We start from the raw sequence: 27,613 nt of genomic DNA, 5'->3' as shown, positions 1-27,613 counted from the left end.
CCTGTCAAAGCAACTAGCAAGGATTTTAGATGGAGCAATACTGCCACCTACCGGTTGCCCCACTCATCATCAGCTGAAGACACAACCATTATGTGGACTGGTCGGCGTATGCTGGTTTGTCTTGAAATCATTTGTCTATTTCACTCACTATCATGCAATTATTTTAGAAATTGTAGACATAACAGAAAAATGGCAATAGCAGTTGACATATTGATAGAGCTTTCACTCTGAAAAAGACAAATGGATACAATATTTACATTGTCCACCGATGACAGGAGGGAGTGGACAGAAGTGTCGGTGGAGGAAGTGCGATGACGCGAACGCGTATGAATGGTGGTGGTAAGATCAGAGATTCGTCTCCTGAGTATACACCTTTGTTCGAGGTGTACATACCTACATCTCCTGATTACAAACCAACTAATATGACTTCTAGGTCTTCATGCTCTCTTGAGAAATAGAGTCAGACGGCAGTGATGAGCGCTCTGAGATTGAGCCAGTCCAGGATGAAGTGTGCATACCTGTGGTGACAGGTGTAGTGGAGACATCCAACATGTGCCCTGAGAATCCTACCAGAGATGATTTAGGACCGGTTAGAGTGCGATTTTTGGAAATAGTGGATTACAGCTTTTTGGCAAACCCATACTTTGTGTCGGGCTCGGTAAAGGACATTTTGTGTTTCCGCCTCCCAGAGGAAGCTGGCTCTTCAAGTCACGTGGCTTGGGGCTCAATCTACGCTCTGCTTTGCTCTCCTGAGCAGGGTGCCGGTAAAAGGTGTGATCAGTGGGGTAGTATTGAGTGTAGACTTGTATCAAATGAAAAGGAATATTCCTAGTGTTTGTGACGCCCGCCGTTTGGTGAGATGTAGAACCGGTGGCAATGGCAAGACTGAGAATGCCCTGTCTGTCTTGTTGATCTTTGAACACAGTGCATCTTCCTGATAAGGTCAGGTTAGGTTATATTTGCTACTACTCTGTGACAGCCTATGTTCCGAACCCATTTCGGTGCTTTAGGGGCCAAGGATTCGGACACAGCAGTATTGCAGAAGGGAGATCCCACAATGTGAGAAGTGGCCAGGAGGGCATAGTCAGAGGGAGTGTACAGCTGGTATAGAGAACTGTGAGGGGCCCATGCATCTCGAGATCCAAAGGGGCCTGTGAGAGAGATCGGTTGAGCCAGTGTTTGTGGGGCAGAAAGTTTCCTATGGTGAGGCAGTGAAGAGAGTAGAGGATAGCCCAAGGGTGAGTCGACTGGGAGGCTCCCATTGACTAGGCCTGAAGAGAGAAAGCCAGAGAGGATGAATTTTAGTAAGGTTAGATTTCTTCCATTTACAGCCATGGTGATCAACTGCACTGCATTGATGGAGCGGAAATCACAGAAGATAGATGTGGTAGTTGCAGCAGCAGAGAAATATTTGGTTGTGAGATTTTAGTGCAGAAGATCTACAGAAAGTTTTGAGAGGAGGGGTTCCATTCCCCCAGGATGACAGCCTGGTTTAGGATTATTTAGGGCCAAAGTAGTGGGGTAGGGGTGGTGGGTTTGGGGGATATTGCTTAGGTGCAGGGTTAGATGGGGGTGGAATTTAAGATGTTCCCATTCCTCTTTTCCCTTTTTTTGGGGGGGGGGGGTGATCAAAATGGGCAATCCGCACTCCGACCTGCGAAAGGCAGCAATACGCAACACAGCGTCTCGTCTGCCACATGAAGAAGAAGAATATTTACGTTTCCAGCGTGGTGCATGCGCAGATCGTATGCAATCTTGGTGTCCTAGACCACCCCTACCCGTTTGTCTTTTCTGTACGGCTCTGGTAGTAGTATTAGATTGGCCAATCAACACGTGTTGGAGTGGATGGATGGTAGCTAGCAACATTCTACATCAATTACTTTTTTTTTCGAGATTTTAAGGAAAAATTGAATGTTCTACACATTGACAATTTAAAATCTAGTTCGAAGACTTACCGTTTGACCGCAGTGCACCATTTATTTTTGGTGAGTTGAAAAACATGCTTTGTGAACATAACTGCAGCCCTGATGTAGCCTACTGTTACCTTGCTAGCTCAGTTGACATGTGATGGTGTCCTTGGAGTCAGTATTTTATATATTTCTCGCACTGTGATCGGACGTATGTTTGGGCGCGTGGTACATCAGTTCGTGCACTGGCCTATGATTCAGTTTAGATCGCAGGCCAGCTAGTGTGGCTCACAGCCATTGTTAATGGTATAGGATAGCTAGATGACTAGCTATTAAAGCTAACTGCCCAGTAACTAGCTAACGTGGCTTTATATGTTGCAAGACCTCTAGGTAACTCGTGTTACAACTGGTGATGTTTTTCAACGTTCAAAACAGTTATAACGCTACGTTGTTTCATTTACTGAAAGTAGCTAGATTAATATATATATATATATTTTATTTTTTATTTTAAAGTGAGCGAAAAAGTAAGGTGATTCCTCAGATGCGCGCGCCTTCTCTACCCGGTACCGGAGGACCTGTTTCAAATGATTACTTTTACACTCAACATAGCCACTTCATTATGCGCACTTGCTCCGGAATGCGAAAAATGTCCTTTCTATTTTATTCAGCTAAGTTCAATTATATTCTTCTTACTATAAAATCATATAATATAAAATAATGCCACGGGACTTATAAACATATCTTGTCTGCTAACTGAACAAGCCTACAGTCTACGGCATGGCACATAGCCAGATAACATACAGTAAGCCAACTCCTATTCTGTTCTTTTGAAAGGCGAGCATCAGTGGCTTGTATGCACGGAAGGCCTGGAGATTCTAAACATGTTTATGTTCATTAATGGTCAGTTACTGTGAGAGCGCCAGTCTTTTGCGTGACAATAACCGGCTGATAAAATTTCATGACCGCCACAGCCCTACTCCTACCCAGTGCCACAATGAAGTACATCCTGGTCACTGGTGGCGTCATCTCTGGCATCGGGAAGGGGATCATCGCCTCCAGCGTGGGAACCATCCTCAAGTCATGTGGTCTGCGCGTCACTGCCATCAAGATCGACCCCTACATCAACATAGACGCTGGGACCTTCTCTCCGTATGAGCACGGTGAGTCCAGGAAATGTTCTGTATCATAGAAATAGAATGAATTCTATGACAATGTCATTCTATTTCTATGTTCTGTATCCCATCAGTTTATGACATCTGTGTTGTGTATGCGGTGTAACTTTGTTCACAAAATAGTTTTATCTAATACAAGATCTACACCAGTGCTTCTCAACAGTAAGTCCAGGATCATGAAACATAAGAAAATGCTAACTAACTAAAATAGGTTGAAAACTACACTGTCAAAGGTATTATATGCCATGAGGCCTCCCAAGTGCTATTCTTAGTTTGTTATGGAATGACTCTGCTCAAGCACAGTAGTCAGAATCATATAACGTTATTGCCATGCAATAACTGTTACTAGGGATTAATCTTGGTGTTGTGGGTGAACAGCAACAGCAATAATCTAAACTCAGCAACAACAACAAAAAACATCCTCTCACTGTCCCCTGTGTTTATTTTCAGCAAACTTAACATGTGTAAATATTTGTATGAACATAACAAGATTCAACAACTGAGACATAAACTGAACAAGTTCCACAGACATGTGACTAACAGAAATGGAATAATGTGTCCCTGAACAAAGGGGAGGTCAAAATCAAAAGTAACAGTCAGTATCTGGTGTGGCCACCAGCTGCATTAAGTACTGCAGTGCATCTCTTCCTCATAGACTGCACCAGATTTGCCAGTTCTTGCTGTAAGATGTTACCCAACTCTTCCACCAAGGCACCTGCAAGTTCCCGGACATTTCTGGGGGGAATGGCCCTAGCCCTCACCCTCCGATCCAACAGGTCCCAGACGTGCTCAATGGAATTGAGATCCGGGCTCTTCGCTGGCCATGGCAGAACACTGACATTTCCTGTCTTGCAGGAAATCACGCACAGAACGAGCAGTGTGGCTGGTGGCATTTTCAGGCTGGAGGGTCATGTCAGGATGAGCCTGCAGGAAGGGTACCACATGAGGGAGGAGGATGTCTTCCCTGTAACACACAGCATTGAGATTGCCTGCAATGACAATAAGCTCAGTCCAATGATGCTGTGACACACCGCCCCAGACCATGACGGACCCTCCACCTCCAAATCGATCCCGCTCCAGAGTACAGACCTCGGTGTAACGCTCATTCCTTCAATGATAAATGCGAATCCGACCATCACCCCTGGTGAGACAAAACTGCGACTCGTCAGTGAAGAGCACTTTTTGCCAGTTCTGTCTGGTCCGGCGACGTTGTTGCCGGTGATGTCTGGTGAGGACCTGCCTTAGAACAGGCCTACAAGCCCTCAGTCCAGCCTCTCTCAGCCTATTGCAGGCAGTCTGAGCACTGATGGAGGGATTGTGCTTTCATGGTGTAACTTGGGCAGTTGTTGTTGCCATCCTGTACCTGTCCTGCAGGTGTCATGTTCAGATGTACCGATCCTGTGCAGGTGTTGTTACACGTGGTCTGCTACTGCGAGGACGATCAGCTGTCCGTCCTGTCTCCCTGTAGCGCTGTCTTAGGCGTCTCACAGTACGGACATTGCAATTTATTGCCCTGGCCACATCTGCAGTCCTCATGCCTCCTTGCAGCATGCCTAAGGCATGTTCACGCAGATGAGCAGGGACCCTGGGCATCTTTCTTTTGGTGTTTTTCAGAGTCAGTAGAAAGGCCTCTTTAGTGTCCTAAGTTTTCATAACTGTGACCTTAATTGCCTACCGTCTAAGCTGTTAGTGTCTTAATGACTGTTCCACAGATGCATGTTCATTAATTGTTTATGGTTCATTGAACAAGCATGGGAAACAGTGTTTAAACCCTTTACACTGAAGATCTGTGAAGTTAATGGGTTTTTACGAATTATCTTTGAAAGACAGGGTCCTGAAAAAGGGACGTTTCTTTTTTTGCTGAGTTCAGATCAACATCCATACAGATGGAGACATGAACATCAAATACAATTTGCAGAATCAGGTGTTTGTGTGTTGGGTTTTAACCATGCCACTCTACTTCTTTAATGTGAGGAGTTTTAAACCTGTTCCTCTGGTCTCTCTACAGGTGAGAGAGTTTTAAACCTGTTCCTCTAGTCTTTCTACAGGTGAGGGGTTTTAAACCTGTTCCTCTAGTCTCTCTACAGGTGAGAGAGTTTTAAACCTGTTCCTCTAGTCTCTCTACAGGTGAGGGGTTTTAACCCCGTTCCTCTAGTCTCTCTACAGGTGAGGGGTTTTAACCCCGTTCCTCTAGTCTCTCTACAGGTGAGGGGTTTTAACCCCGTTCCTCTGGTCTCTCTACAGGTGAGGGGTTTTAACCCCGTTCCTCTGGTCTCTCTACAGGTGAGGGGTTTTAACCCCGTTCCTCTGGTCTCTCTACAGGTGAGGGGTTTTAACCCCGTTCCTCTAGTCTCTCTACAGGTGAGAGAGTTTTAAACCTGTTCCTCTAGTCTTTCTACAGGTGAGGGGTTTTAACCCCGTTTCTCTGGTCTCTCTCCAGGTGTGGGGTTTTAACCCCGTTCCTCTGGTCTCTCTACAGGTGAGGGGTTTTAACCCCGTTCCTCTGGTCTCTCTCCAGGTGTGGGGTTTTAACCCCGTTCCTCTGGTCTCTCTACAGGTGAGAGAGTTTTAAACCTGTTCCTCTAGTCTTTCTACAGGTGAGAGAGTTTTAAACCTGTTCCTCTAGTCTCTCTACAGGTGAGGGGTTTTAACCCCGTTCCTCTAGTCTCTCTACAGGTGAGAGAGTTTAAAACCTGTTCCTCTAGTCTTTCTACAGGTGAGAGAGTTTTAAACCTGTTCCTCTAGTCTCTCTACAGGTGAGGGGTTTTAACCCCGTTCCTCTAGTCTCTCTACAGGTGAGAGAGTTTTAAACCTGTTCCTCTAGTCTTTCTACAGGTGAGAGTTTTAAACCTGTTCCTCTAGTCTCTCTACAGGTGAGGGGTTTTAACCCCGTTCCTCTAGTCTCTCTACAGGTGAGAGAGTTTTAAACCTGTTCCTCTAGTCTCTCTACAGGTGAGAGAGTTTTAAACCTGTTCCTCTAGTCTCTCTACAGGTGAGGGGTTTTAACCCCGTTTCTCTGGTCTCTCTCCAGGTGTGGGGTTTTAACCCCGTTCCTCTGGTCTCTCTACAGGTGAGGGGTTTTAACCCCGTTCCTCTGGTCTCTCTCCAGGTGTGGGGTTTTAACCCCGTTCCTCTGGTCTTTCTACAGGTGAGAGAGTTTTAAACCTGTTCCTCTAGTCTCTCTACAGGTGAGGGGTTTTAACCCCGTTCCTCTAGTCTCTCTACAGGTGAGAGAGTTTTAAACCTGTTCCTCTAGTCTCTCTACAGGTGAGGGGTTTTAACCCCGTTTCTCTGGTCTCTCTCCAGGTGTGGGGTTTTAACACCGTTCCTCTGGTCTCTCTCCAGGTGAGGGGTTTCCACCCCGTTCCTCTGGTCTCTCTCCAGGTGAGGGGTTTTAACCCCGTTCCTCTGGTCTCTCTCCAGGTGAGGGGTTTTAACCCCGTTCCTCTGGTCTCTCTCCAGGTGAGGGGTTTTAACCCCGTTCCTCTGGTCTCTCTACAGGTGAGGGGTTTTAACCCCGTTCCTCTGGTCTCTCTACAGGGGAGGTGTTTGTGCTGGACGATGGGGGTGAGGTGGATCTGGACCTGGGGAACTACGAGAGGTTCCTGGACATCAGACTGACCAAAGACAACAACCTGACCACCGGCAAGATCTACCAGTCTGTCATCAACAAGGAGAGGAGAGGAGACTACCTGGGAAAGACCGTACAGGGTAAGACTACCTATAAGACGGTGTGGAATAAGGGCTGGGACGACTGGGGGAGAAACAGTATAACCAGGGGTTAGAGGAAGATCTACCAGTCTGTCATCAACAAGGAGAGGAGACTACCTGGGAAAGACTGTACAGGGTAAAACCAAGTCATGATGGGAGAGAGACTGGGCATATGGGAGTTCAGATCTTGGTTGAATAGTTGAGGTGAATTTGATTGAGATTTTCTAGCATGGCAGTTCTGACCTCCGTCCCATATCCTACGAGGAACCAAAGAGGAAGGATATGATATATCAAGTTCTCTTGTGTAATTTTCTATGCATCTCCAGACTAACTGTCCCTGTTTGGTGTGTCCTTTGCAGTGGTGCCCCACATCACTGATGCCATTCAGGAGTGGGTGATGCGTCAGGCCAGAGTACCTGTTGACGATGACGGTGTGGAGCCTCAGATCTGTGTCATCGAGGTAAAATATTATGATTATGATAAACGGGTAGATCAATGACTTCCTGATACCCTTTCTTGGTTTGATATTAGTGTGGCATATGTACTTGAGTCATTTCAGGCTGGGATGTTACTAGTTGTATTCCTGTGTAATTGTGTTTCCCGGTATGTCTCCAAATGTGTGCAGCTAGGAGGCACCGTGGGAGACATCGAGAGCATGCCTTTCATCGAAGCCTTCAGGCAGTTCCAGTTTAAGGTGAAGAGGGAGAACTTCTGTAACATCCACGTCAGCCTGGTCCCACAGCCCAGTGCCACAGGAGAGCAGAAGACCAAGCCCACTCAGAACAGTGTCAGAGAGCTTAGGGGACTTGGCCTGTCTCCTGATCTGGTGAGTTTAAATTTGACCAAGTTTCTACCATCTCTTAAGTGTGGCAAGGTATGACAGTCATAACCACGTTTCTGTCCATTTTATAGATTTAGTGTTTAAGGATTGCCTGTTAGCTAATTGTGTTGTCAATTCCCTCCAGATCATGTGTCGCTGCTCCACTCCCCTGGAGAACTCTGTCAAAGAGAAGATCTCCATGTTCTGTCACGTAGAACCTGAACAAGTAAGACCTGATCCTACAGCCACACACTAGGATGAAACGCGACACTGGCTCAATAAGTCTTCCCAGCGATTCCTCACATCCTATCTCCTCGCCTCCTTCCCAACCGTATTGGAGGAAAATATCCAAGGTTCCTCCCCATTGACTTTTCCATCTGTGTTTTTGAGAAGGATGCGAGGAGAGATGAATGGAGGAAGATCCAGTGAAACATCTAGTGGTGCCTGAGTGTATGCTCTTTTCTCCTCTCCTCCCCCAGGTGATCTGCGTGGCAGACGTGTCGTCCATCTACAGAGTGCCTTTGCTACTGGAGGACCAGGGGGTGGTAGGCTACTTCTGTCAGAGACTAGACCTTCCTATAGAGACACGCCCCAGGAAGATGCTTACCAAGTGGAAGGAGATGTCTGACAGGTGTGCAGGCAGGCAGTCTCTGGGACTGGTAGCACTGAATTATTTAGACCCATTGAGCTCAATGGTTCTAATGATGAACTTGGCCTTAAGATGCTTTTGGGAAACCGGGCCCAGGGCTGTTCAATGCCGGTCCTTCGAATAAGGGACTAATTCAGAGCTGGGACACCAGGTGAGGGCAATTAACTACCAGGTAGAAAAAAAAACAGATGTTTCGACCCTCCAGGACCAGATTTGAACAGCCCTGATTTAGACCCACCACATTTGAGTTTGAACCAGATGGCGCAGACAGAGATGGTCACTGCGCTTCGAGTCCTTAGGAAACTATGCAGTATTGTTTTTTTATGTATTATTTCTTAAATTGTTACCCCAGGAAATCTCAAGTATTATTACATACTGCCAGGATGAACTATTGGATATCAGAGCGATTTCAACTTACCAACATTACGACCAGAAATACGACTTTCCCGAAGCGGATCCTCTGTTTGGACCACCACCCAGGACAATGGACCTAATCCCAGAAGCGATCCCAAATGAACGGCGCCACAGAAGGGCAGACGGGTCGGCCTCCTGGTCAGGCTCCGTAGACGTGCACATCGCCCACCGCCCCCGAGTATACTACTTGCCAATGTCCAGTCTCTCAACAAGGTAGATAAAATTCGAGCAAGGGTTGCCTTCCAGAGAGACATCAGAGATTGTAACATTCTCAGTTTCACGGAAACATGGCTTTCTCAGGATATGTTGTCGGAATCGGTTCAGCCACCGGGCTTCTCCATGCATCGCACCGACAGAGATAAACTCCTCTCTGGGAAGAGGAAGGACGGAGGTGTATGCTTCATGATTAACGACTCATGTTGTAATCATAACAACATACAGGAACTCAAGTCCTTCTGCTCACCCGACTTAGAATTCCTTACAATCAAATGCCGGTTATATTACCTCCCAAGAGAATTCTCATCAGTTATCGTCACAGCTGTGTACATTCCCCCTCAAGCAGACACCAAGACGGCCCTCAAGGAACTTCACTGGACTCTATGTAAACAGGAAACCATATATCCTGAGGCTGCATTTATTGTAGCTGTGGATTTTAACAAAGCAAATTTGAGAACAAGGCTACCTAAATTCTATCAGCATATTGATTGCACAACGCGTGGGTGTAATGCACTCAATCACTGCTACTCTAACTTCCGCAATGCATACAAATACCTACCCCGCCCTCCCTTCGGAAAATCCGACCTTGACGCCATCTTGCTCCTACCGTCTTATAGGAAGAAACTCAAACAGGATGTACCAGTGACTAGCACCATTCAACGCTGGTCTGACCACTCGGAATATGTTCCAGTCAGCCTCAGATAACCACATCGATCTATACGCTGACTTGGTGAGTGAATTTATAAGGAAGTGCATTGGAGATGTTGGACCCACTTTGACCATTAAAACCTACCCTAACCAGAAACCGTGGATGGATGGCGGCATTCGCGCAAAACTGAAAGCGCGAACCATCGCTTTTAACCATGGAAAGAGGTCTGGGAATATGGCTGAATATAAACAGTGTAGTTATTCCCTCCGCATGGCAATCAAACAAGCGAAATGTTGGTACAGAGACAAAGTGGAGTCGCAATTCAATGGCTCAGACACGAGACATATGTAGCAGGGTCTACAGGAAATCAGACTACAAAAAGAAAACCAGCCACGTCACGGACACCGACGTCACGCTACCATTCAAAATAAACACCTTCTTTGCCCGCTTTGAGGATAATACAGTGTCACCATCGCGCCCCACTAACAAGGACTGCGTGCGCCCCCTCCCCCCCTCCGTGAGTAAAACATTTAAACGTGTCGACCCTCACAAGGCTGCTGGCCCAGACGGCATACCTAGGCACGTCCTCAGAGCATGCGCTGGTGTGTTTACGGACATATTCAATCGCTCCCTATCCCAGTCTGCTGTCTCCACATGCTTCAAGATGGCCACCATTGTTCCTGTACCCAAGAAGGAAAAGATACCGGACGGTAGTCATTTAGTTCAGTTATCGCTCACTTCTGTCATCATGTAGTGCTTTGAGAGACTAGTCAAGGACCATATCACCTCCACTCTACCTGCCACCCTAGACCCACTTCAGTTTGCATACCGCCCCAACAGGTCCACAGACGACGCAATCGCCATCACACTGCCCTATCCCATCTGGACAAGAGGAATACCTAATGTAAGAATGCTGTTCATTGACTACAGCTCAGCATTCAACACCATAGTACCCTCCAAGCTCATCAAGCTGGAAGCCCTGGGTCTCAACCCCGCCCTGTGCAATTGGGTCCTGGACTTTCTGATGGGCCGCCCCCAGGTGGTCAGGTAGGAAACAACATCTCCACTTCGCTGACCCTCAACACTGGGGCCCCACAAGGTTGTGTGCTCAGCCCCCTCCTGTTCTCCCTGTTCACCCACTACTACGTGGCCATGCACGCCCCCAACTCAATCATCAAGTTTGCAGATGACACAACAGTAGTGGGCTTGATTACCAACAACGACGAGACAGCCTACAGGGAGGAGGTGAGGGCACTCGGAGTGGGGTGTCAGGAAAACAACCTCTCACTTAACGTCAAAAAAACAAAGGAGATGATCGTAGACTTCAGGAAACAGCAGAGGGAGCACCCCCCTATCCACATCGAAGGGACAGCGGTGGAAAGTTTAAGTTCCTCAGCGCATACATCACAGACAAACTGAGATGGTCCACCCACACAGACTGTGGTGAAGAAGGTGCAACAGTGCCCCTTCAACCTCAGGAGGTGCAGAAATTTGGCTTGTCACCTAAAACCCTGACAAACTTTTACAGATGCACAATCGAGAGCATCCTGTTGGGCTATATCACAGCCTGATATGGCAACTGCACCGCCCTCAACCGCACCGCCCTCATCCGCAAGGCTCTCCAGAGGGTGGTGAGTTCTGCATAACGCTTCACCGGGGGTAAACTACCTGCCCTCTATGACACCTACAGCACCCGATGTCACAGGAAGGCCAAAAAGATCATCAAGGACAACAACCACCCGAGCCATTGCCTGTTCACACTGCTACCATCCAGAAGGCGAGGTCAGTACAGGTGCATCAAGCTGGGCCCGAGACTGAAAAACAGCTTCTATCTTAAGGCCATCAGACTGCTAAACAGCAGTCACTAACTCAGAGGCTGCTGCCTACATGGAGACCCAATCACTGGCCACTTAATAAATGGATCACTAGTCACTTTAAACAATGCCACTTTAAATAATGTTTACATATCTTACATTACTCATATGTATATACTGTATTTTATACCATCTATTGCACCTTGCCTATGCCGCTCGGCCATCGCTCATCCATATATTTATATGTACATATTCTCATTCACCGCTTTTAGATTTGTGTATTTGGTAGTTGTTGGGAAATTGTTAGATTACTTGTTAGATATTACTGCACTGTCAGAACTAGAAGCACAAGCGTTTCGCTACACTCGCATTAACATCTGCTAACCATGTGTATGTGACAAATAACATTTGATTTGAACCCTTGATAAAGAACATGCCTGGGTGAGAAATACAGAGATACTGTATGTAATGATGCTGTTTGGATACTGTGCCTATTCACCTGTTCTATTGCAGCACCATGGAATGACCTTTATTCAGATTATTGGTGCTTTCAAGACAACTGGGTACTCGAAGAAAGAAACAAGGTCAAATCATGACATCAGTGATCTTCAGGTCGGAGCCCTAGAAAGATGTTGGATGACCGTTCAAAACAACTTTCCCCAGGCGGAGCTAGTTTTTTCCCCCCTGAGTACGCTGTTGTCTTGAGTGCCCTGAAGTCGGAGATTTCTGTGTTCCCAGTTGTTTTGAAGCGGGATATAACCTTGCCTATGATGTGTGTTTGAATCACAGGTCAGACAGGCTCCTAGAGCAGTGTTCTATAGCCCTGGTGGGGAAATACACCAAGTTCACAGACTCCTACGCGTCAGTCATCAAAGCTCTAGAACACTCGGCTCTAGCCATCAGCCACAAACTGGAGATCAAGGTAAACACGCACAAACTACACACTTGGAAGGCACTGCAGGCCAGTTTCCTGGACATATAATAAGACTAGTCCTGGACTAAGAAACATCTTCAATGTAGAAAATGCATTCTAGTCCAAGATTACACTTAATCTGTGTCTGGGGAAACCAGCCGTAGAACCACAAGCACCTTGAAGATGCACTGCCGTGCACAGGTTTTCTATTTTGTTTCTTATACAGCAAGGCTAAATTATACTGTTCCTCTGGCTTGGATGACCTCAGGAATAGGTTTTATTTTGGAGATAGAAGATTGCTGCAATACAGTGTGAATGCATGTTGAAGTCTATTTGTTTGTGCAGTCATGTCATAACTAGGATAAGATATGTCCTATCATGTGTCTTGAGACGCCTAAAATAGCAACCCCTTGTCACTTCTCCCACTTCTCTCTCTCTCTCCCCACATTTCTCTCTCTCTCAGTATATTGACTCAGCAGACCTGGAGCCAAACACACTGACGGAGGAGCCTGTGAAGTACCACGAGGCGTGGCAAAAACTCTGCAGTGCTGAGTGAGTATGGTAGAGTCCAGGCACCTGCTATGGCATTGTTTTCCAATTCGCTTGTTGTACCCCCAGCCAGTTCTACTTATTTTACCTACGGTAGTCCAGTACCAGCACACCTGATTTATCCAGTTGAATCAGGTATGCTTGAATTTAAATACATCAAGTAAGTAGAAGTGGCTAGGTACAAGAAGAGTTTTGTGAAACACTGAGTTATGGCATCACAGGGGATCAGTTGGACTCTGTTGTATTGGTAGTGAAGGGGGTCAGTATAGTGAGTCTATATGTTCATTATGGTGTTTCTCTCCACAGTGGCATCCTGGTACCTGGAGGGTTTGGAGTCAGAGGGACAGAAGGGAAGATTCAGGCTATCAACTGGGCACGCAAACAGAAGAAACCCTTCCTAGGTACCGAATGGGCTGTATCAGTGGCAGGCAGTCATGATGATGCAATAATCTTTACAGCAAGGAAAACATTAAAGCTTTCTATTCCTATAATCCTTCATGTGCACTACATGGCCAAAAGTATGTGGACACCGGCTCGTCAAACATCTCATTCCAAAATCATGGGCATTATGGAGTTGGTCCCCCTTTGCTGCTATAACAGCCTCCACTCTTCTGGGAAGGCTTTCCACTAGATGTTGGAACAATGCTGCGGCGACTTTCTTCCATTCAGCCACAAGAGCATTTGTAAGGTCTGGCACTGATGTTGGGTGATTAGGTCTGGCTCGAAGTTGGCGTTCCAATTCATCCCAAAGGTGTTCGATGGGGTGGAGGTCAGGGCGCTGTACAGGCCAGTCAAGTTATTCCAAACCATTTCTGTATGGACCTCGCACGGGGGTATTGTCATGCTGAAACAGGAAAGGACCTTCCCCAAACTGTTGGCACAAAGTTGGAAGCACAGAATCGTCTAGAATGTCATTGTAGGATGTAGCTTTAAGATTTCCCTTCTCTGTAACTAAGGGGCCTATCCCGAACCGTGAAAAACAGCCCCAGACCATTATTTATACTCCACCAAACTTTACAGTTGGCAACACACATTGGGGCATATAGCGTTCTTCTGGCATCCGCCAAACTGGACTTGTCCGTTGGACTGCCAGATGGTGAAGCGTTATTCATCACTCCAGAGAACGCATTTCCACTGCTCCAAAGTCCAACGGCGGCGAGCTTTACACCACTCTCGCCGACACTTGGCATTGCGCATGATGATCTTAGGCTTGTGTGCGGCTGCTCGGCCATGGAAACCCATTTCATGAAGCTCCCAACGAACAGTTATTGTGCTGACGTTGCTTCCAGAGGCAGTTTGGAACTCGGTAGGGAGTGTTGCAACCGAGGACAGAATATTTTTACGCGCTTCAGCACTCGGTGGTCACGTTCTGTGAGCTTGTGTGGCCTACCACTTTGTGGCTGAGCCGTTGTTGCTCCTAGACGTTTCCACTTCACAATAACAGCACTTACAATTGATTGGGGCAGCTCTAGCAGGGCCGAAATTTGCCAAAATGACTGAAAAGGTGGCATCCTATGACGATTTCACATTGAAAGTCACTGAGCTCTTCAGTAACGCCATTCTACTGCCAATGTGTGTCTATGGAGATTGCATGACTGTGTGCTTAATTTTATATACCTGTCAGCAACTAGTGTTGCTGAAATAGCCAAATCCACAAATTTGAATGAGTGTCCACATACTTTAGTGTATGTGCTGTGTTAACCTGACTGGTATGTGTTTGCAGGTGTGTGTCTAGGGATGCAGCTGGCTGTGTGTGAGTTTGCCAGGAACATGCTAGGATGGGAAGACGCCAACTCAACAGAGTTTGATCCTGAATCAAAGCATCCTGTGGTAGGTTCCCCTTTCATAAGATCTCTTCCCCTTTACTGGTCGTAAAGGCCAACAAATATATTCCTTTATTGCTTCGTTCTAGGTGATTGACATGCCAGAACACAATCCTGGGCAAATGGGCGGGACCATGAGGCTGGGAAAGAGACGGACCATTTTCAAGACCACCAACAGTATTCTAAGTAAGAGACTGAACTTTGAGAGTAAAGTCACCGTCATAATCACACCATATACCTGCTCTGAGCTTATAGTTGTTTCATTGCAGGAAGACTTTACGGAGATGTTGAGTATGTGGATGAGAGACACAGACATCGCTTTGAGGTTTGTCAGAGGTTCACTTTCTCTCTATGTATATCCCCTCTCTACATGTCAATAGTGGTGTGGTTCAGTGTGCTTAACTTGTGTTTCCTATTCCTGTCTCAGGTGAACCCAGAGTTGAAGGAGCACTTTGAGGGGAAAGGCTTTCACTTTGTGGGTCAAGACGTAGAAGGAGAGCGAATGGAAGTCATCGAGCTAGACGGTAAGAGCGAGAGAGTCAGGCATCATGTGTATGGGTGGACAAAAGATTAGCTCTGTGGTTGTTGGTCAGGTTTGCTCATGCCTTTTTACCCAGACCTCACATGAACTACAGCACCGTCTCCTTTTCTGCTGGATTTCCAGATCATCCATATTTCGTAGGGGTGCAGTATCATCCTGAGTTCACCTCTCGCCCCATCAAACCATCGCCTCCCTACTTTGGCCTCCTGCTGGCATCAGCCGGGAAACTACAGAGCTACCTGCACAAGGGCTGCCGTCTGTCTCCACGGTAACCACCGAACATTCCCTTAGAAATCAGTATGATTCCATACAAGTATCAATGAGTCGTAAGCCTGTGTTAAATGTAGCAGTAGGGCTGTAGAAAGACTGCAGCCATGCTGGCAATGGACAGCCATAGTTACAAGAACCGCCTCAATTTAATATTGTGCTGTGAAACGTAAGACATTTTATAGCAACTGTATGCCGTTCTAATACCAAATATTGTGTTGAAGAGGTTGGTGTAAGTATATGAATCCCATTTCCGTAGGGACACGTACAGTGATCGGAGCGGTAGCAGCACCCCAGACTCCGAAATAGCGGAGTGCTCCATCTCACAGGAATGAATGTGACTGCGGAACACAAGGTAGGCCACAACACTACAAACACTCTGCAATCACTCATCCGGCACCATTTTATTCTTTGACATGTTTTTTTTCCCCGAGCCTGGAATCCAAACTGATTGTGAAATGGAGCATATCAGTACGGTTTCAAGGCTATATTTGGCTGGAACCATGTAGCTAGTTACTACCATATTTGTTGGAACCATTTATCTGCCCACACAAACGTTTCCTTTCTTGCAGGGGGAAAGAAACAATGAAGAGCTGAAACATTTTGCAATGTTTTAGTGGAGGATCATCACAAGTCAAGGGATGGAATGGCTTTTTTGTTGAAGACATTTTTCCTTACCTCCGTGAACTGAAAGGGATTGTTTAGTATTTTTCTATATGCTCGTGACAACGATCATGAAATGGAACTCTTTGACAATCATAGAACATTGAGTACGTGACTTTCATTTATGTGCAGTCTTGGTGTGAGAAGGAAGTGACTGCTGTTTCTTCAACCTTTATTTATCCAGAATAAAATCCCTTGATAACCTCAAGGTAGAATTGTATGCATTTTAGTGACAAACATACAGGACTGTAAGAAAACCAAACCAATTGATTGTATTATGCGTACTTGTGTAACAGCAGTATTCAGGGGGACTGGGTCTTTTGGTTTCATTGAATTAAGAACTTGCAGCCTGCTTATTTTGATGTGATAGTGTTACATTAATATTACTGGTAGTACAATGGATGTTGAACCCTTTTGTCAGTGAAGATTGCATGTGACGTTGCCTCAGTCCAATCCAGACTGGTTTACTGAAATGAAGAGCAAAATGATCCTCCTTTACATACCTGCTCATTTGGGTGTAATACTCATTACATGTGTCGGTAGTGTTACAACCAACCCCTATGAAAGGGTGACACCAAGCTAGTAATATGGGCTTGAGTTCCCAATTCAGTTGGACTAAAGCTCAAGACATTTGCCGTTGTCTTGAACTCAGATTTAGCCAATGTGGGGTTTATTTTTAAACTACACTGCAATGCTTGGTTAGCCATTGTCTGTCCAAACACAAATGAATTTACAACTTGTAATATTTAATGGCAAACATCAAAAAGGATTTGCCAGTAGATTGCCAGCTTTTTAAATGTTGTGAAAGCTACATATCACTGTGGCCAATGATCTTGGACATCTATGTAACTCCATGGCAGCAGCCAAGGAGCTAGAATTTGAGTGTCCATGACAGAACACTGAACCAATCACGGTACAACTTTGTTGGCCTGGCCCGCCGCTGAAACACCAGCATTTTAGCACTTCCTTACTCAAGAACAAAGACCATGTTTGTAGCTTTATTTACATTGTTTTAAAACAAACTGATGACATGTAGTGGCAAAATATCTCACTGAAAGTGTGGGGCTCTGCCCTGAATGACAGCTTACTGTTAGTTTTGCCAGTCCAAAAACTCACATGAGCACCTCAAGTTTGACATAATGACCATAGATTCAGTATATGGCCCTTCGTAATTTGTCAACTGTCCTCTTGGTCCAAGTTAAACTGGAATCTAATAAGATTTGACTAAATGTATTGTTATATTTATTGATGAAATGTAGGACATTTGCAGGTATAGACAAAGTCCCACACAATTGAACAGTTGGTCAACCAATGACTACACACATGCTGTAAGAGGTCTCCTAAGAATGTCCTGATGCAACCAATAGGCAATAAGTGACAAGCCAGAGAAACACCTGTGTACAGAATAGGGGCCTCATCCACCTTGGTTGGTGTACCAAGACCTGAGAATGAAAATGAAAGTATTGTTTTAGTGGCTAAAACAACATATCATATATAGACATTGTGATCTCAGTCCCATATCTGCATGTTTCATCCAACAGTCACATTTTTAAAAGGTTTCAATCATTTATCAGAAGACACCAGGACCTACGAAAAGGCAAAGCATCATTTAGACATACCTTAAAACCATGGAATAGGGCCATATCAACATGGAATTTGTCAGTGCTGGTCACATCACCCAGAGAGCCAGTTGCAAGAACTGCAAATTAAAGTTTGATAAATATGTTACTTCCAAGGACTGGCTTTAATCCAAGTCCGACAGCCACACGAGTCATAAGATGTATCATTGATCAAAACACCATGCCCGCCAAAGAATATCCAGAAAACTACAATATTCAGTACATACCTATGGACAGCCATACCCATCAGAACCTGGATTGGTGCATTTCAATGCAGTGTGGAGGCAAACCTGTACCTCCATACCTGCAGAAAGACATGTGAGAAACTCAGTGCACAAGTTTCAGTAGCCATTTAACGGCAGGATTTAGTGAGACAAGGCAACATTAGAGCTCAAAGTCACAATTTAATCTGTATGACAGTAGAGTGACCAACTCAGGCACAGAGAGGCCAGGACAGTCAAAGACTGCCCATTTATCTGGCATACACTTGGAGAACCAGAGGCTACAGACAAAGCCCGGGTCCTTAGGATAGCATGCTGCCATGGGGACCAGACAACATTGAACACAAGGCTTACCAGCCATTCAATCCCAAGCTGATATGGTCATCACACCTCCAATAGGCACAAGAACTGATGAGAAACAAAGTGATGTTAGATGGACATTCAAGCTTGGCTCAAGTCTGACAAAGCAGTGTGGATGTTTATAGCAAAACCCATCACGGTCAATAGACAGGCTCACAAGTTAGTACTAAGGCGTTCTCATTATCGAGTCACTCCGTGAGAGCAAGTGTGTCGTCACAGCCAGAATGAAAGGGGAACATTGAATTACCTTTAGAATGTCAAGTGGTTAATTCTCAATCCCACTGGTCTGTTCAGAGGTTGTACACCTGAAGAGCATTGGCAAATAGGTAAGGTAAAAAAACCATATTACAGCAAATTACATACAAATCAGTCTTGCTCAGACAAGTACTATAAGCTCTCAGAGGTACTCTTAAGTGAGGGGCAAGAGTCACACCAAAGTCATTTTGAAAGTCTTCTGATTTACCTCCAATCAGAATGTCCACTACTTCATTCTCATCTCAGCCTATGAATCCCCCGTAGACTGACATTTTAATCCTGTAGAGAGCATTACAAAGTTATAATCAGGTAAAAATGGTTTAGGCTAAATCATACATAATTTACATTAACTTGAGTTTAGTCAACACCAAATCTGGGCTCAGATGAGTAATAAGTTCTCAGCATAGAGGCATTCCTCTAAGTGAGGGCAAGTGTGTCATCACAGCCAGACTGAGGGTCAATGGGTGAATCTTGAAATCATTCTGAGAATGTACCTTCTGCATATCCATTTGTTCATCATCCACGTCTAGGGTTTGCTCAGAAGATAACTGACCTGTAGAGCAAAGGGAAGCAATCCAGTTAGAAGTCTCATCTTAATCCATCGTGACCAACACACTAACATTTTCTAGGAACAATTCTACATGGAATGTCCTTCCCCTTAATGTTGCGGTGTCAGTTATTGTCGAACTGCACAGCGACCGTCGGTGAAAGTAATGTTTTTGGCATCCTGTTGACCGAGTCTGCAACAAATGAGCAGGAACGGCTTCGATAGGTGCCTGTGTATAGACTAGATGAACAGATTCCAGCTATGTGATGAAGCTCACCTGTGCTGCATTTGCCAGATTGGTTGGGATGATCGTATGACTTGAGGTCTACCTATAAAAAAATAAAATCCAAAATGTTTTAAATTGTTTGGTATGGTCAGTAACGTTAAGCCTACCGTTAACGTAAGCCTACACCGCTGGCTGTACAAAATGGAACATTACAGCCAGCATAACTAAAATAAAGTCAATATTCCACCCACAAAAAGTTACTGATAATGTACAACTTAGACGCCGCCGGTCAAATATTTCTGCCTCTGAAAGATTCAGCCGGAAAAGTGAAGACTCTGCATCGTTAAGGGCCGCGTGCAGCAGTGCCACGTGGAAACTGGAATAGTCAGCTAACAATAAAACTTCTCGCACGAGTAGGTAAGGATTTGATTGAAACAGCACAACTTCACGATTAACATAAGCTTTACCACAAGGTTGACAAATACATAGTTGCCAACTTAACCAACCAGCTAGCTATATAACCAACTAGGTCACAAGAAAGTGCAGGTCCCGCCGGAAGTTAGCTAGTTAGCCTAGCTAGGTACCGGTGGCAAAATAAACAGTTTTCTAACATTCACGTAGCTACGCGCTTCACTCAAAACATGTGATACTAGCAAATAAAACAACCTTCACTTAAATATAAACAGACACGCCGAGTGATGATTCGTTCGAGTGTGGCTTACCATTGCTGCTACTTAGCTTGAACTGAAGAGATTGAAAAGGCGTCGTCGGTTGCTTTATATAGTGTGGGACAATCTGGCGATTGGTCCACATATGTCACATGGACGAGATGTATGATGGGATATGAGGTTCCCCCTCAACGATAGACCGCTATCTAAGCTATTTCATGTGGCATAAATTAGATAGCTAATGCATGCATTGGCTAGTGATAAAAAGTTTGAACAAATAATGAACAAATAATACAACGAAGATAGACGGGTTAAAAAAAAAGAAAAGCCAACCAGAAATGTGAGGTTTGAAGAGAGGCAAACAAAAACATTTTCACTTGAAGCTTTTGATAATTTATTGCGCCTGGCCAATGCAGTTCTGACCAAGACAAGATAGGTTTATTGTAGAGTGAATGTAGGCCTAATAGAGCAACATGGATTGCTGGCAGTGTCAACACTTGTGATCTTTGGATTAGGGCACTTGAGGTTGATTGTATTATTTTAGGTCAGTGGGATAGACGTCTCTTTTTCAAGGATTTGCAAATAGATATGTAGGCCTGTGGGCCATATATGCAATCGAGGTGTATATTTTTTTGGTAGGCGAATAGTGTTAAAAGTAGTTGCTTTAATCAATGCTGTAAGGAAAGCCTAAGTGAGAACTAGATTTCAACTGAGCAAAGTCAACAACACAACAAGCTGATGTGCCAACGGCAAAAAACGGTCTCAGCATTTCAGCACCATGGACAGTTCCATGACTGCTGCGACCACTGTTTAATTGAAAAGCTAGGAATTAATAGCCTTTCGAGCGAACATATACAACACATGCAAGAGTCTACCATGTAATGCATATCACAATTCGTGCACAGCGCATGAAATGGTTTAGCCTACAGCTCATGCTATGCCGTCATGGCCATGTCAAGTCAATAAGCAATTTATAGATGGACCAGGCATAGGCTCCATGGCATTTCACACCAGTTTGAGAGTCGGATAACAGTGTGCCTATCTAACTATATTTTTACGCTTTATAGGCCTCATCATGCACGTTTTCTTTATCGAAATTACGCTTTGTAGCATTGGCCCATAGGCTAGACTAAATTAAAATAAAGCAATAGAATTGTCATAACACAAAGTGACGTTGTTTTCTTTTTATGGTGGTGTTCTGAAGCAATAGGTCCTATAATAAATCCCGTGCATAGGTAGCCTATCACATGACTGCAGCACTATTGCCCTTTGCTCGCTGGCACTCTCATCTCTGTCTGACCAGAAGGCAGTAGGCAGCAGCAGTCACTGGCTTTGTAAACACAACGTGCTGCGCTGCTTTGTTTCGGAACCACCACCATTGTGGGTCTATCTCTAGCCATGCCATGGATATTTTGTGGCAATATCAATTCAGGATAATTTTGCTAGGAGACTCGACGGTAGGGAAATCATCTTTACTGAAGCGGTTTACAGATGGAATTTACAGCGATGTAGCGGATCCAACGGTCGGTGTTGATTTTTATGCCCGTTCGCTAGACATCGAGCCAGGGATTAAAATCAAGCTTCAACTGTGGGACACGGCTGGACAGGAACGATTTAGGTGAGATGTAGACAATTCATGTTATACTAGGCCTATATATATATCTGTTATCAATCATCTGTTGACAAGATCACCTGATTCATTATTTCCATCAGTATAAATTAGCCTATATGGATCAAATAACTAAAACGCCTCAACCTTTACAATATCTATTGTGGTCGGTTTACCATTTTGGCGAATAACAGTTGAGAAAAATAATAGTTTTTTTTTACCCACAGAGAAACGAGGTCAGTCATCGTCAGTAATTTTTTTACCCTACGACTGCAATAACGGAGGCCGTTACTCCAGTCTCCATCATAAAAACAGTCATTAAATTGTGTCGCATCATCAGTTGGATTCATTCACTGATGATGGGCAACAACCTCGCCTTGATACCATTTTGTGTAATACACAAATATCCTTTTTTAATGCAATGATAAGAAGGTTTTGATGTCTGTCTTTGGATGGATGACAGTCAAATCCGGTTATTCTGCAAGCGTGGTTTGTTACTGCTGAGATGGCCTGTGAATCAGCGAGGCATGGCTCTCTCTGTTACATACATGTAGTAATGTGCCTTTATGTAGCCTATTCTGCAATGCCTAGGCACATACAGTATCCATCCAGGAGCCAGTGTAGCTTGTAGTTGAATATGTGAATATATGTTAACAACATAATTCATTCCCCAGTCTCAGATACAATTCTTCTAAGAGCATTAGAACTGTGTTTGTAGACTCTGCTCTCAGACCTCCTTTTCCTCTTGATGCTGAACCTGGATGTCTCTGACAGAATATTATGGAAGAAAGACTGTTTTCCCATAGGAGGTTCACAGTACACACCTAAAAGAAATTCTCAGTGGCATGAAAGAACTGTCTCTACAGGTCTGTACAGTTACCATTCCTTAGTTTGTAAGCCACAATGGATGTTTTTCCCTGGACCTGCAAGGAGTCGCGGATCTTGTTATGCTGTTTTGCCAACTACTATATGTTTGTTGTCATGCCATGAATGTAGTTTGGTTCAGGGTTACACTGAGATTCAGGTCAGCACTGTTTAAATTCACATTTTACTATGGATCAGAGCTGAATTGTAACATCTCCTATTCTCCATCTTCCAGGTCCATCACCACTTCCTACTACCGTAACTCAGTGGGCGGGCTCCTTGTGTTCGACCTGACCAATCACAAGACCTTCGACCACGTGAGGGAGTGGCACAAGGAAGTGAGCGAGCACATCCTGCCGCACAACATGGTCTACATCCTGATTGGCCACAAAAGCGACCTAAACAAGGACCGGAAGGTGACGCGGGACGAGGCTGAGCAGCTGGCGGCGGAGATGGGGATCCGCTATGTGGAGACGTCGGCTAAGTGCAACAGCAACGTGGAACGTGCCTTCCAGCTGCTCAGCAGGGACATCTATGAGCTGATGAAGATGGGGCAGATCACCACGAGGGACGGGTGGGATGGGGTGAAGAGTGGCCTCACTACCAGGGTCCTGTACCCGGGTGATGAGGACATTGAGGTGGAGCCGAGGGAGAAGAGTTGCAACTGCTGAGAGACTGACCTTCGATCCCTGACCTCATCAATGGTAATGTTCATTACGCACCAAACGGAAGAAAACGGATTGGAACTGAGAGGGACTACCAGGAATTGTCCAATAAGAAACGCAAATGTATCTTTTCCGTTGCGAATCGTTCTAGAACGTGTTCCGATGCGTTCCCTAATAAACACGACTCATGTCTCCACTGTTGTTCCCCCTCTCTTATCTCCACAAGTATCTCACATCAACTCACAGTTTAGTCAGTTTCCCATTGAAACTAAGCCATGGTCTAAAGTAAGGCCCTTGTCCTGTGACATCACGTGTGCACGTGTCACCATATGCCTAGTGTAGCTAGCCTGCCATTCCTCTCTGTATCAGTTCCTCCAGAGGTCAGGATGGGGCTGTTTTCTGATGGGATTACGTGATACACAACCTGTAGTACACATCTTGATGTGACAAAAGCTTCTCTACAAACACAAAAGTCTGAGTCTTTAGGCCAAACACCAGTGTAAATCCTTGCAGTGGAATAGCATCATACATGTACATGCTAAACCTACACAGTTGAACATCACCTGGGTAGCTTTGGGCCCAGTTAGGTAAGGCAGACACAGAGGCTGCATTTACAGAGGCAGCCCAATCCTGATATTTTGCACAATTATTGTTCTTTTGACCATTGAAAAGAGGCCTTTTGACAATAATTGGGCAAAATATCAGATATGGGCTGCTTGTGTAAATGCAGCCAGAGACACCTGTGTGACAGTGATCAGGCCTTGGGGTATTCCAGTACGTATTCTATTCCTTCCTGGCAGCATCCTTTTCCTTCCTGGATGCCCTTTGCTGCCGCAGGAGTTATTGGATTCTTAAGCAGGCAAGGTCTTGACTGGTGGACAATGCATGATTGTGGTCTGGCATCACTCCCATTACGTTGTTGTGGGTTGACTCCTGTCTGGCTAAGTGTGTGTGTGTGTGTGTGTGTGTGTGTGTGTGTGTGTGCGTGCGTGCGTGCATGCGTGCGTGCGTGCGTGTGTTTGCATGTGTGTGCCGTTGCTCTGCCTGCAGTCCCCTGAGACTGTACATCATGTCCGGTATGGGCAGTCATGTAAAAAGTACCCAATCATCATACTTGAGTAAAAGTAAAAATATCTTAATAGAAAATGACTCAAGTAAAAGTGAAAGTCACCCAGTAAAATACTACTTGAGTAAAAGTCTAAAAGTATTTTGTTTTAAATATACTTAAGTATCGAAAGTAAATGTAATTGCAAAAATATACTTAAATATCAAAAGTAAAAGTAAAACTATTCATAATTTCAAATTGCTTATATTAAGCAAACCAGGTGACACACGACAGCACGCAGACATAATTTACAAACAAAGAATTTATGTTTAGTGAGTTTAGTGACCAGGGATGCTCTCTTAATAAGTGTGTGAATTAGACAATTTTCCTGTACTGCTAAGCATTCAAAATGTAACCAGTACTTTTGTGTGTCAGGGAAAATGTATGGACTAAAAAAGTACATTATTTTCTTTAGGAATGTAGTAAAGTAAAAGTAGTCAAAAATATAAATAGTAAAGTAAAGTACAGATCCCCCCCAAAAAACAACTTAAGTAGTACTTTAAAGTATTTTTACTTAAGTACTTTACATTACACCACTGGGTATGGTTAACTTTGGCATTAAAAGGTCACTGATAATAGGCAGGGAGAATAAACTGTACTCTATATGTGTCACCACCACCACCCATCCCCTCCTGCAGACTGCTAATCTATGTAATTGCACACAAACCAAATCTTGTTCATGTTGCATCATGTTGTGGACTTCCTACATCAGAGCAGATGAGCAATGTTTTCTATTATACTTTTTTACATATCTATCATTTGGAGAACATCGCTGAAGCCACAAACCCTTTTAATGGTAGCCACTCATTGCATTTGTATATGGCATATTAAAAAACAAAAACAAACCTTCCAAGGTGGGCCTTCAAGGGGGAAAACCACCCCAAACAACATTCCTTTAACTGGAAAGAGGTACTGGCTGATGGGAAACTCTGTGTTATTACATTGTCTGGTTGAAGACATGACATTTCGGACCCTAATGGCTTCCATGCTCCATCAGAATGGTTCCAATATCAAGACAGCCAGAATCTTGCCATGCCTATAGGCCCTTTCGGTCTGCAGAGAGGCACAGGAAGATAACTCTCTAGTTTCCCTAGACTACTACCTCTATACTGCAAACCTCAGTGCAGATAACAGTTGACCTGAGACTTGGCTGTAGACTGGTGTTACCATGGCTCAGGGTCTAGATAACAGCTCACTTTGACTGGTCCCTCCTCCCTTCCTTCCCCTCAGCTCACCTTGTCCACCTCCACACCCTGCACACACTGTAGACGGCAGGAGAGACATTGTGCATTCAGCAAATGTGACTTTCTGTGACATTGTGTTCTATGTTGGTTTTGTGTCCAGTGGTTATTGGGCAAGGCACAGGAGCATATGGGCAGTATCATGGTCATGCGACTTGACTTGTTGAAAGGAATGTCTAACTAACTAATCTTTTGGGAGCTGTTCCATACATACTGGTAAACACCTTACAAAGCCTCAGCATACAATTTCTTGACAAATATGATGTCTTGCCTCTTGCTTTACAAAGTCTGATGCAAACGTAGTTTAGTTGTTCCCGTTGTTCCCACACTCATCAGTGTTTACCCTGTTTATAGTTATGTCGTGGTCAATTTTTAAGCTCTACTGACCATTCACAGACTGATTAAACCTCTGTTATCACAGGTCATAGCCCCGTTACAACATGTCTCATTTCTTTCAAAGTTAAATCAGTTGGCTAACCAATATGTATGACAATCAGATGTCTGTATTGACCTATGTTCTTGTTACGGTAAGAAAGGACACATCCACAAAGAGATGGCAATACCGATGCCAAGGGATGGGAGACATACCCTTTAAATTAACTAAAACAGTCTTGCCTGGGAATGTATAGAAATGGAGAATGATCTTTTTCAGACATGGTTTCAGAGGGATGATAATGTAGGCCACTGTCTGTTTGATCATCACAATTCAACTCCTTTTGAAAAGCAGCAAATATTTTCATTCTAAGCCACAAAGGGAGTTAGAGACAAACCATGTTCCTTACAGTATGTACTGCTTCCTTTTTTCAGCTTCCTGTGTCATTTCTAACAGGGTTTATTTTGTACAGCTGTATTTTCTATGCTTATAATGATGATAAAATGTGCTGTGATATAGCTGCTTGTCATTGAATGCAACCTATTCCTGAGCACTGACTTTGATAAGGATTCTTATTGACTGTATTGTTACATCAGATTGGAAGAAAACAGGAATTAGGAAGCTGTGGTGCTGATGATGCCCAATGATGGTCTATGAACAAGGTGTATCTAGAGAAAGGCCCCTGTCACTGAGATGGAGCACCAGCTATATTCAACAGCCTATTCAGGCCAATTTGACATGAAAGAAGAAATTGAGCTTGGATCTTGACACGTTGCCAGTAGAACTAGAAAAGTTTAGATTTTAGAGCAGAAAAATGGAAAATAATTTATGATTTAGAAAATGTTCAGTTGATTATAAATGGTAAGTGGCCATTTTCATTGTGATTATAGTTATATCATAATAGTGTAATCTGAATACCAATCGACAAAACAATCTAATTAAATCTGTAGTATCCAACAGGTCCTTGATAGTACAACAACATATGACAAATCACTAATGCATTTTACTTGTAAATTCTGTTTTTGGGCAGTCCTACAACTAGACATAGCAGCACAGCAGCACCGTTGATACTTCTATTTTGCCTCTGACCGAGTCCAATCACAGATCACAGGTTGACAAAATAAATGTTATTTATTTTCTATTCTAAATGTTCTGTGCAAGGTACTCTACTGTTAAAGGGTATTCAATCAAGAAACAATATTATGTCCATGGTGCGATATTGATTGACCATGCTAGGGTTGTGGCGCCCTCTTTGGGTAACAACAGAACTGCATACCTGACCCACTTATCTGAATCACAGTGCAAATAAAATACTAAACTTCAACTAATAAACATACAACTGTGTATGGTAATAATATTGGTGTGCTTTCATTTTCATAAGCCTCTGTTGAAAATCACAACTGTTAGTTGGCATAACTGATCAATAACTAATCAATAACAGATTAATATCACTTGTGAAAATGAAGCTGTTCACTTATATTGCTTTCACTTGTACCCTCCGCTCCTGTCCAAGCTCACCTGTAGAAACCATATATAGACTTATGGTAGAAACATCTGTGGTCCTTAACGACTCATCTGGAGGGAAGAAATGCAGATACACACACGCTAAATGCGCAAATTCATTGAAATGATTGTGCTTATTTTATATGTGGTGAAAAATAAAATAAATGTTACATTAAATGAAAGAAAGACTTGATGGATTTATATGATCAGATCTTTTTAAAGATCTTTAATGAAAGTGAAGGTACATTT

General features: G+C 44.2%; 2 protein-coding genes, 1 long non-coding RNA gene and 2 other non-coding genes across 5 annotated transcripts; 2 read left to right on the top strand and 3 right to left on the bottom strand.

The window, feature by feature from the left end:
- Positions 1–1,792: 1,792 nt before the first annotated feature.
- On the top strand, positions 1,793–16,316 carry LOC106570266 (CTP synthase 1). The gene is made up of 17 exons (XM_014142398.3): positions 1,793–1,985; positions 2,879–3,067; positions 6,620–6,790; positions 7,150–7,250; positions 7,416–7,616; positions 7,756–7,836; positions 8,090–8,241; positions 12,142–12,274; positions 12,729–12,817; positions 13,121–13,215; positions 14,538–14,644; positions 14,727–14,823; positions 14,907–14,962; positions 15,065–15,161; positions 15,302–15,446; positions 15,705–15,800; positions 16,018–16,316. The coding sequence occupies exons 2-16, from the start codon at positions 2,902–2,904 to the stop codon at positions 15,778–15,780; spliced, it is 1,767 nt and encodes a 588-aa protein (XP_013997873.1). The 5' UTR covers positions 1,793–1,985; positions 2,879–2,901; the 3' UTR covers positions 15,781–15,800; positions 16,018–16,316.
- A 1,011-nt stretch (positions 16,317–17,327) lies between these two features.
- On the bottom strand, positions 17,328–20,138 carry LOC106570267 (uncharacterized). The gene is made up of 9 exons (XR_001320636.3): positions 20,059–20,138; positions 19,388–19,439; positions 19,058–19,116; positions 18,772–18,842; positions 18,556–18,613; positions 18,303–18,356; positions 17,955–18,031; positions 17,728–17,807; positions 17,328–17,550 (listed from the first exon to the last, which is right to left on the bottom strand). It is a non-coding gene; the product is annotated as an uncharacterized LOC106570267 (long non-coding RNA).
- On the bottom strand, positions 18,936–19,013 carry LOC145860427 (small nucleolar RNA SNORD103/SNORD85). Its single transcript, XR_014380519.1, has one exon. It is a non-coding gene; the product is annotated as a small nucleolar RNA SNORD103/SNORD85 (small nucleolar RNA).
- LOC123726934 (small nucleolar RNA SNORA16B/SNORA16A family) lies at positions 19,208–19,343 on the bottom strand. The gene has a single exon (XR_006759042.2). It is a non-coding gene; the product is annotated as a small nucleolar RNA SNORA16B/SNORA16A family (small nucleolar RNA).
- Positions 20,139–21,284: 1,146 nt separating the features above from the next.
- LOC106570265 (ras-related protein Rab-39B) lies at positions 21,285–23,338 on the top strand. The gene is made up of 2 exons (XM_014142397.3): positions 21,285–21,622; positions 22,713–23,338. Exons 1-2 carry the CDS (start codon positions 21,408–21,410, stop codon positions 23,146–23,148), a joined length of 651 nt encoding a protein of 216 aa, XP_013997872.1. The 5' UTR covers positions 21,285–21,407; the 3' UTR covers positions 23,149–23,338.
- Positions 23,339–27,613: the final 4,275 nt, after the last annotated feature.

This window comes from Salmo salar, chromosome 14 (assembly GCF_965601325.2).
Source record: "Salmo salar chromosome 14, fSalSal1, whole genome shotgun sequence".
Lineage (NCBI taxonomy): Eukaryota > Metazoa > Chordata > Actinopteri > Salmoniformes > Salmonidae > Salmo > Salmo salar.
The sequence above is the reverse complement of the archived record's forward strand: the minus strand, read 5'-3'. Positions and strand labels throughout refer to the sequence as shown.

Coding starts and splice junctions, on each gene's coding strand:
- LOC106570266 (XM_014142398.3), top strand. CDS start 2,902: ATGAAGTACATCCTGGTCACTGGTGGCGTCATCTCTGGCATCGGGAAG. Junction 3,068..6,619: donor CTTCTCTCCGTATGAGCACG/GTGAGTCCAGGA, acceptor GTCTCTCTACAG/GGGAGGTGTTTGTGCTGGAC. Junction 14,645..14,726: donor CTGAATCAAAGCATCCTGTG/GTAGGTTCCCCT, acceptor GCTTCGTTCTAG/GTGATTGACATGCCAGAACA.
- LOC106570265 (XM_014142397.3), top strand. CDS start 21,408: ATGGATATTTTGTGGCAATATCAATTCAGGATAATTTTGCTAGGAGAC. Junction 21,623..22,712: donor GCTGGACAGGAACGATTTAG/GTGAGATGTAGA, acceptor TCCATCTTCCAG/GTCCATCACCACTTCCTACT.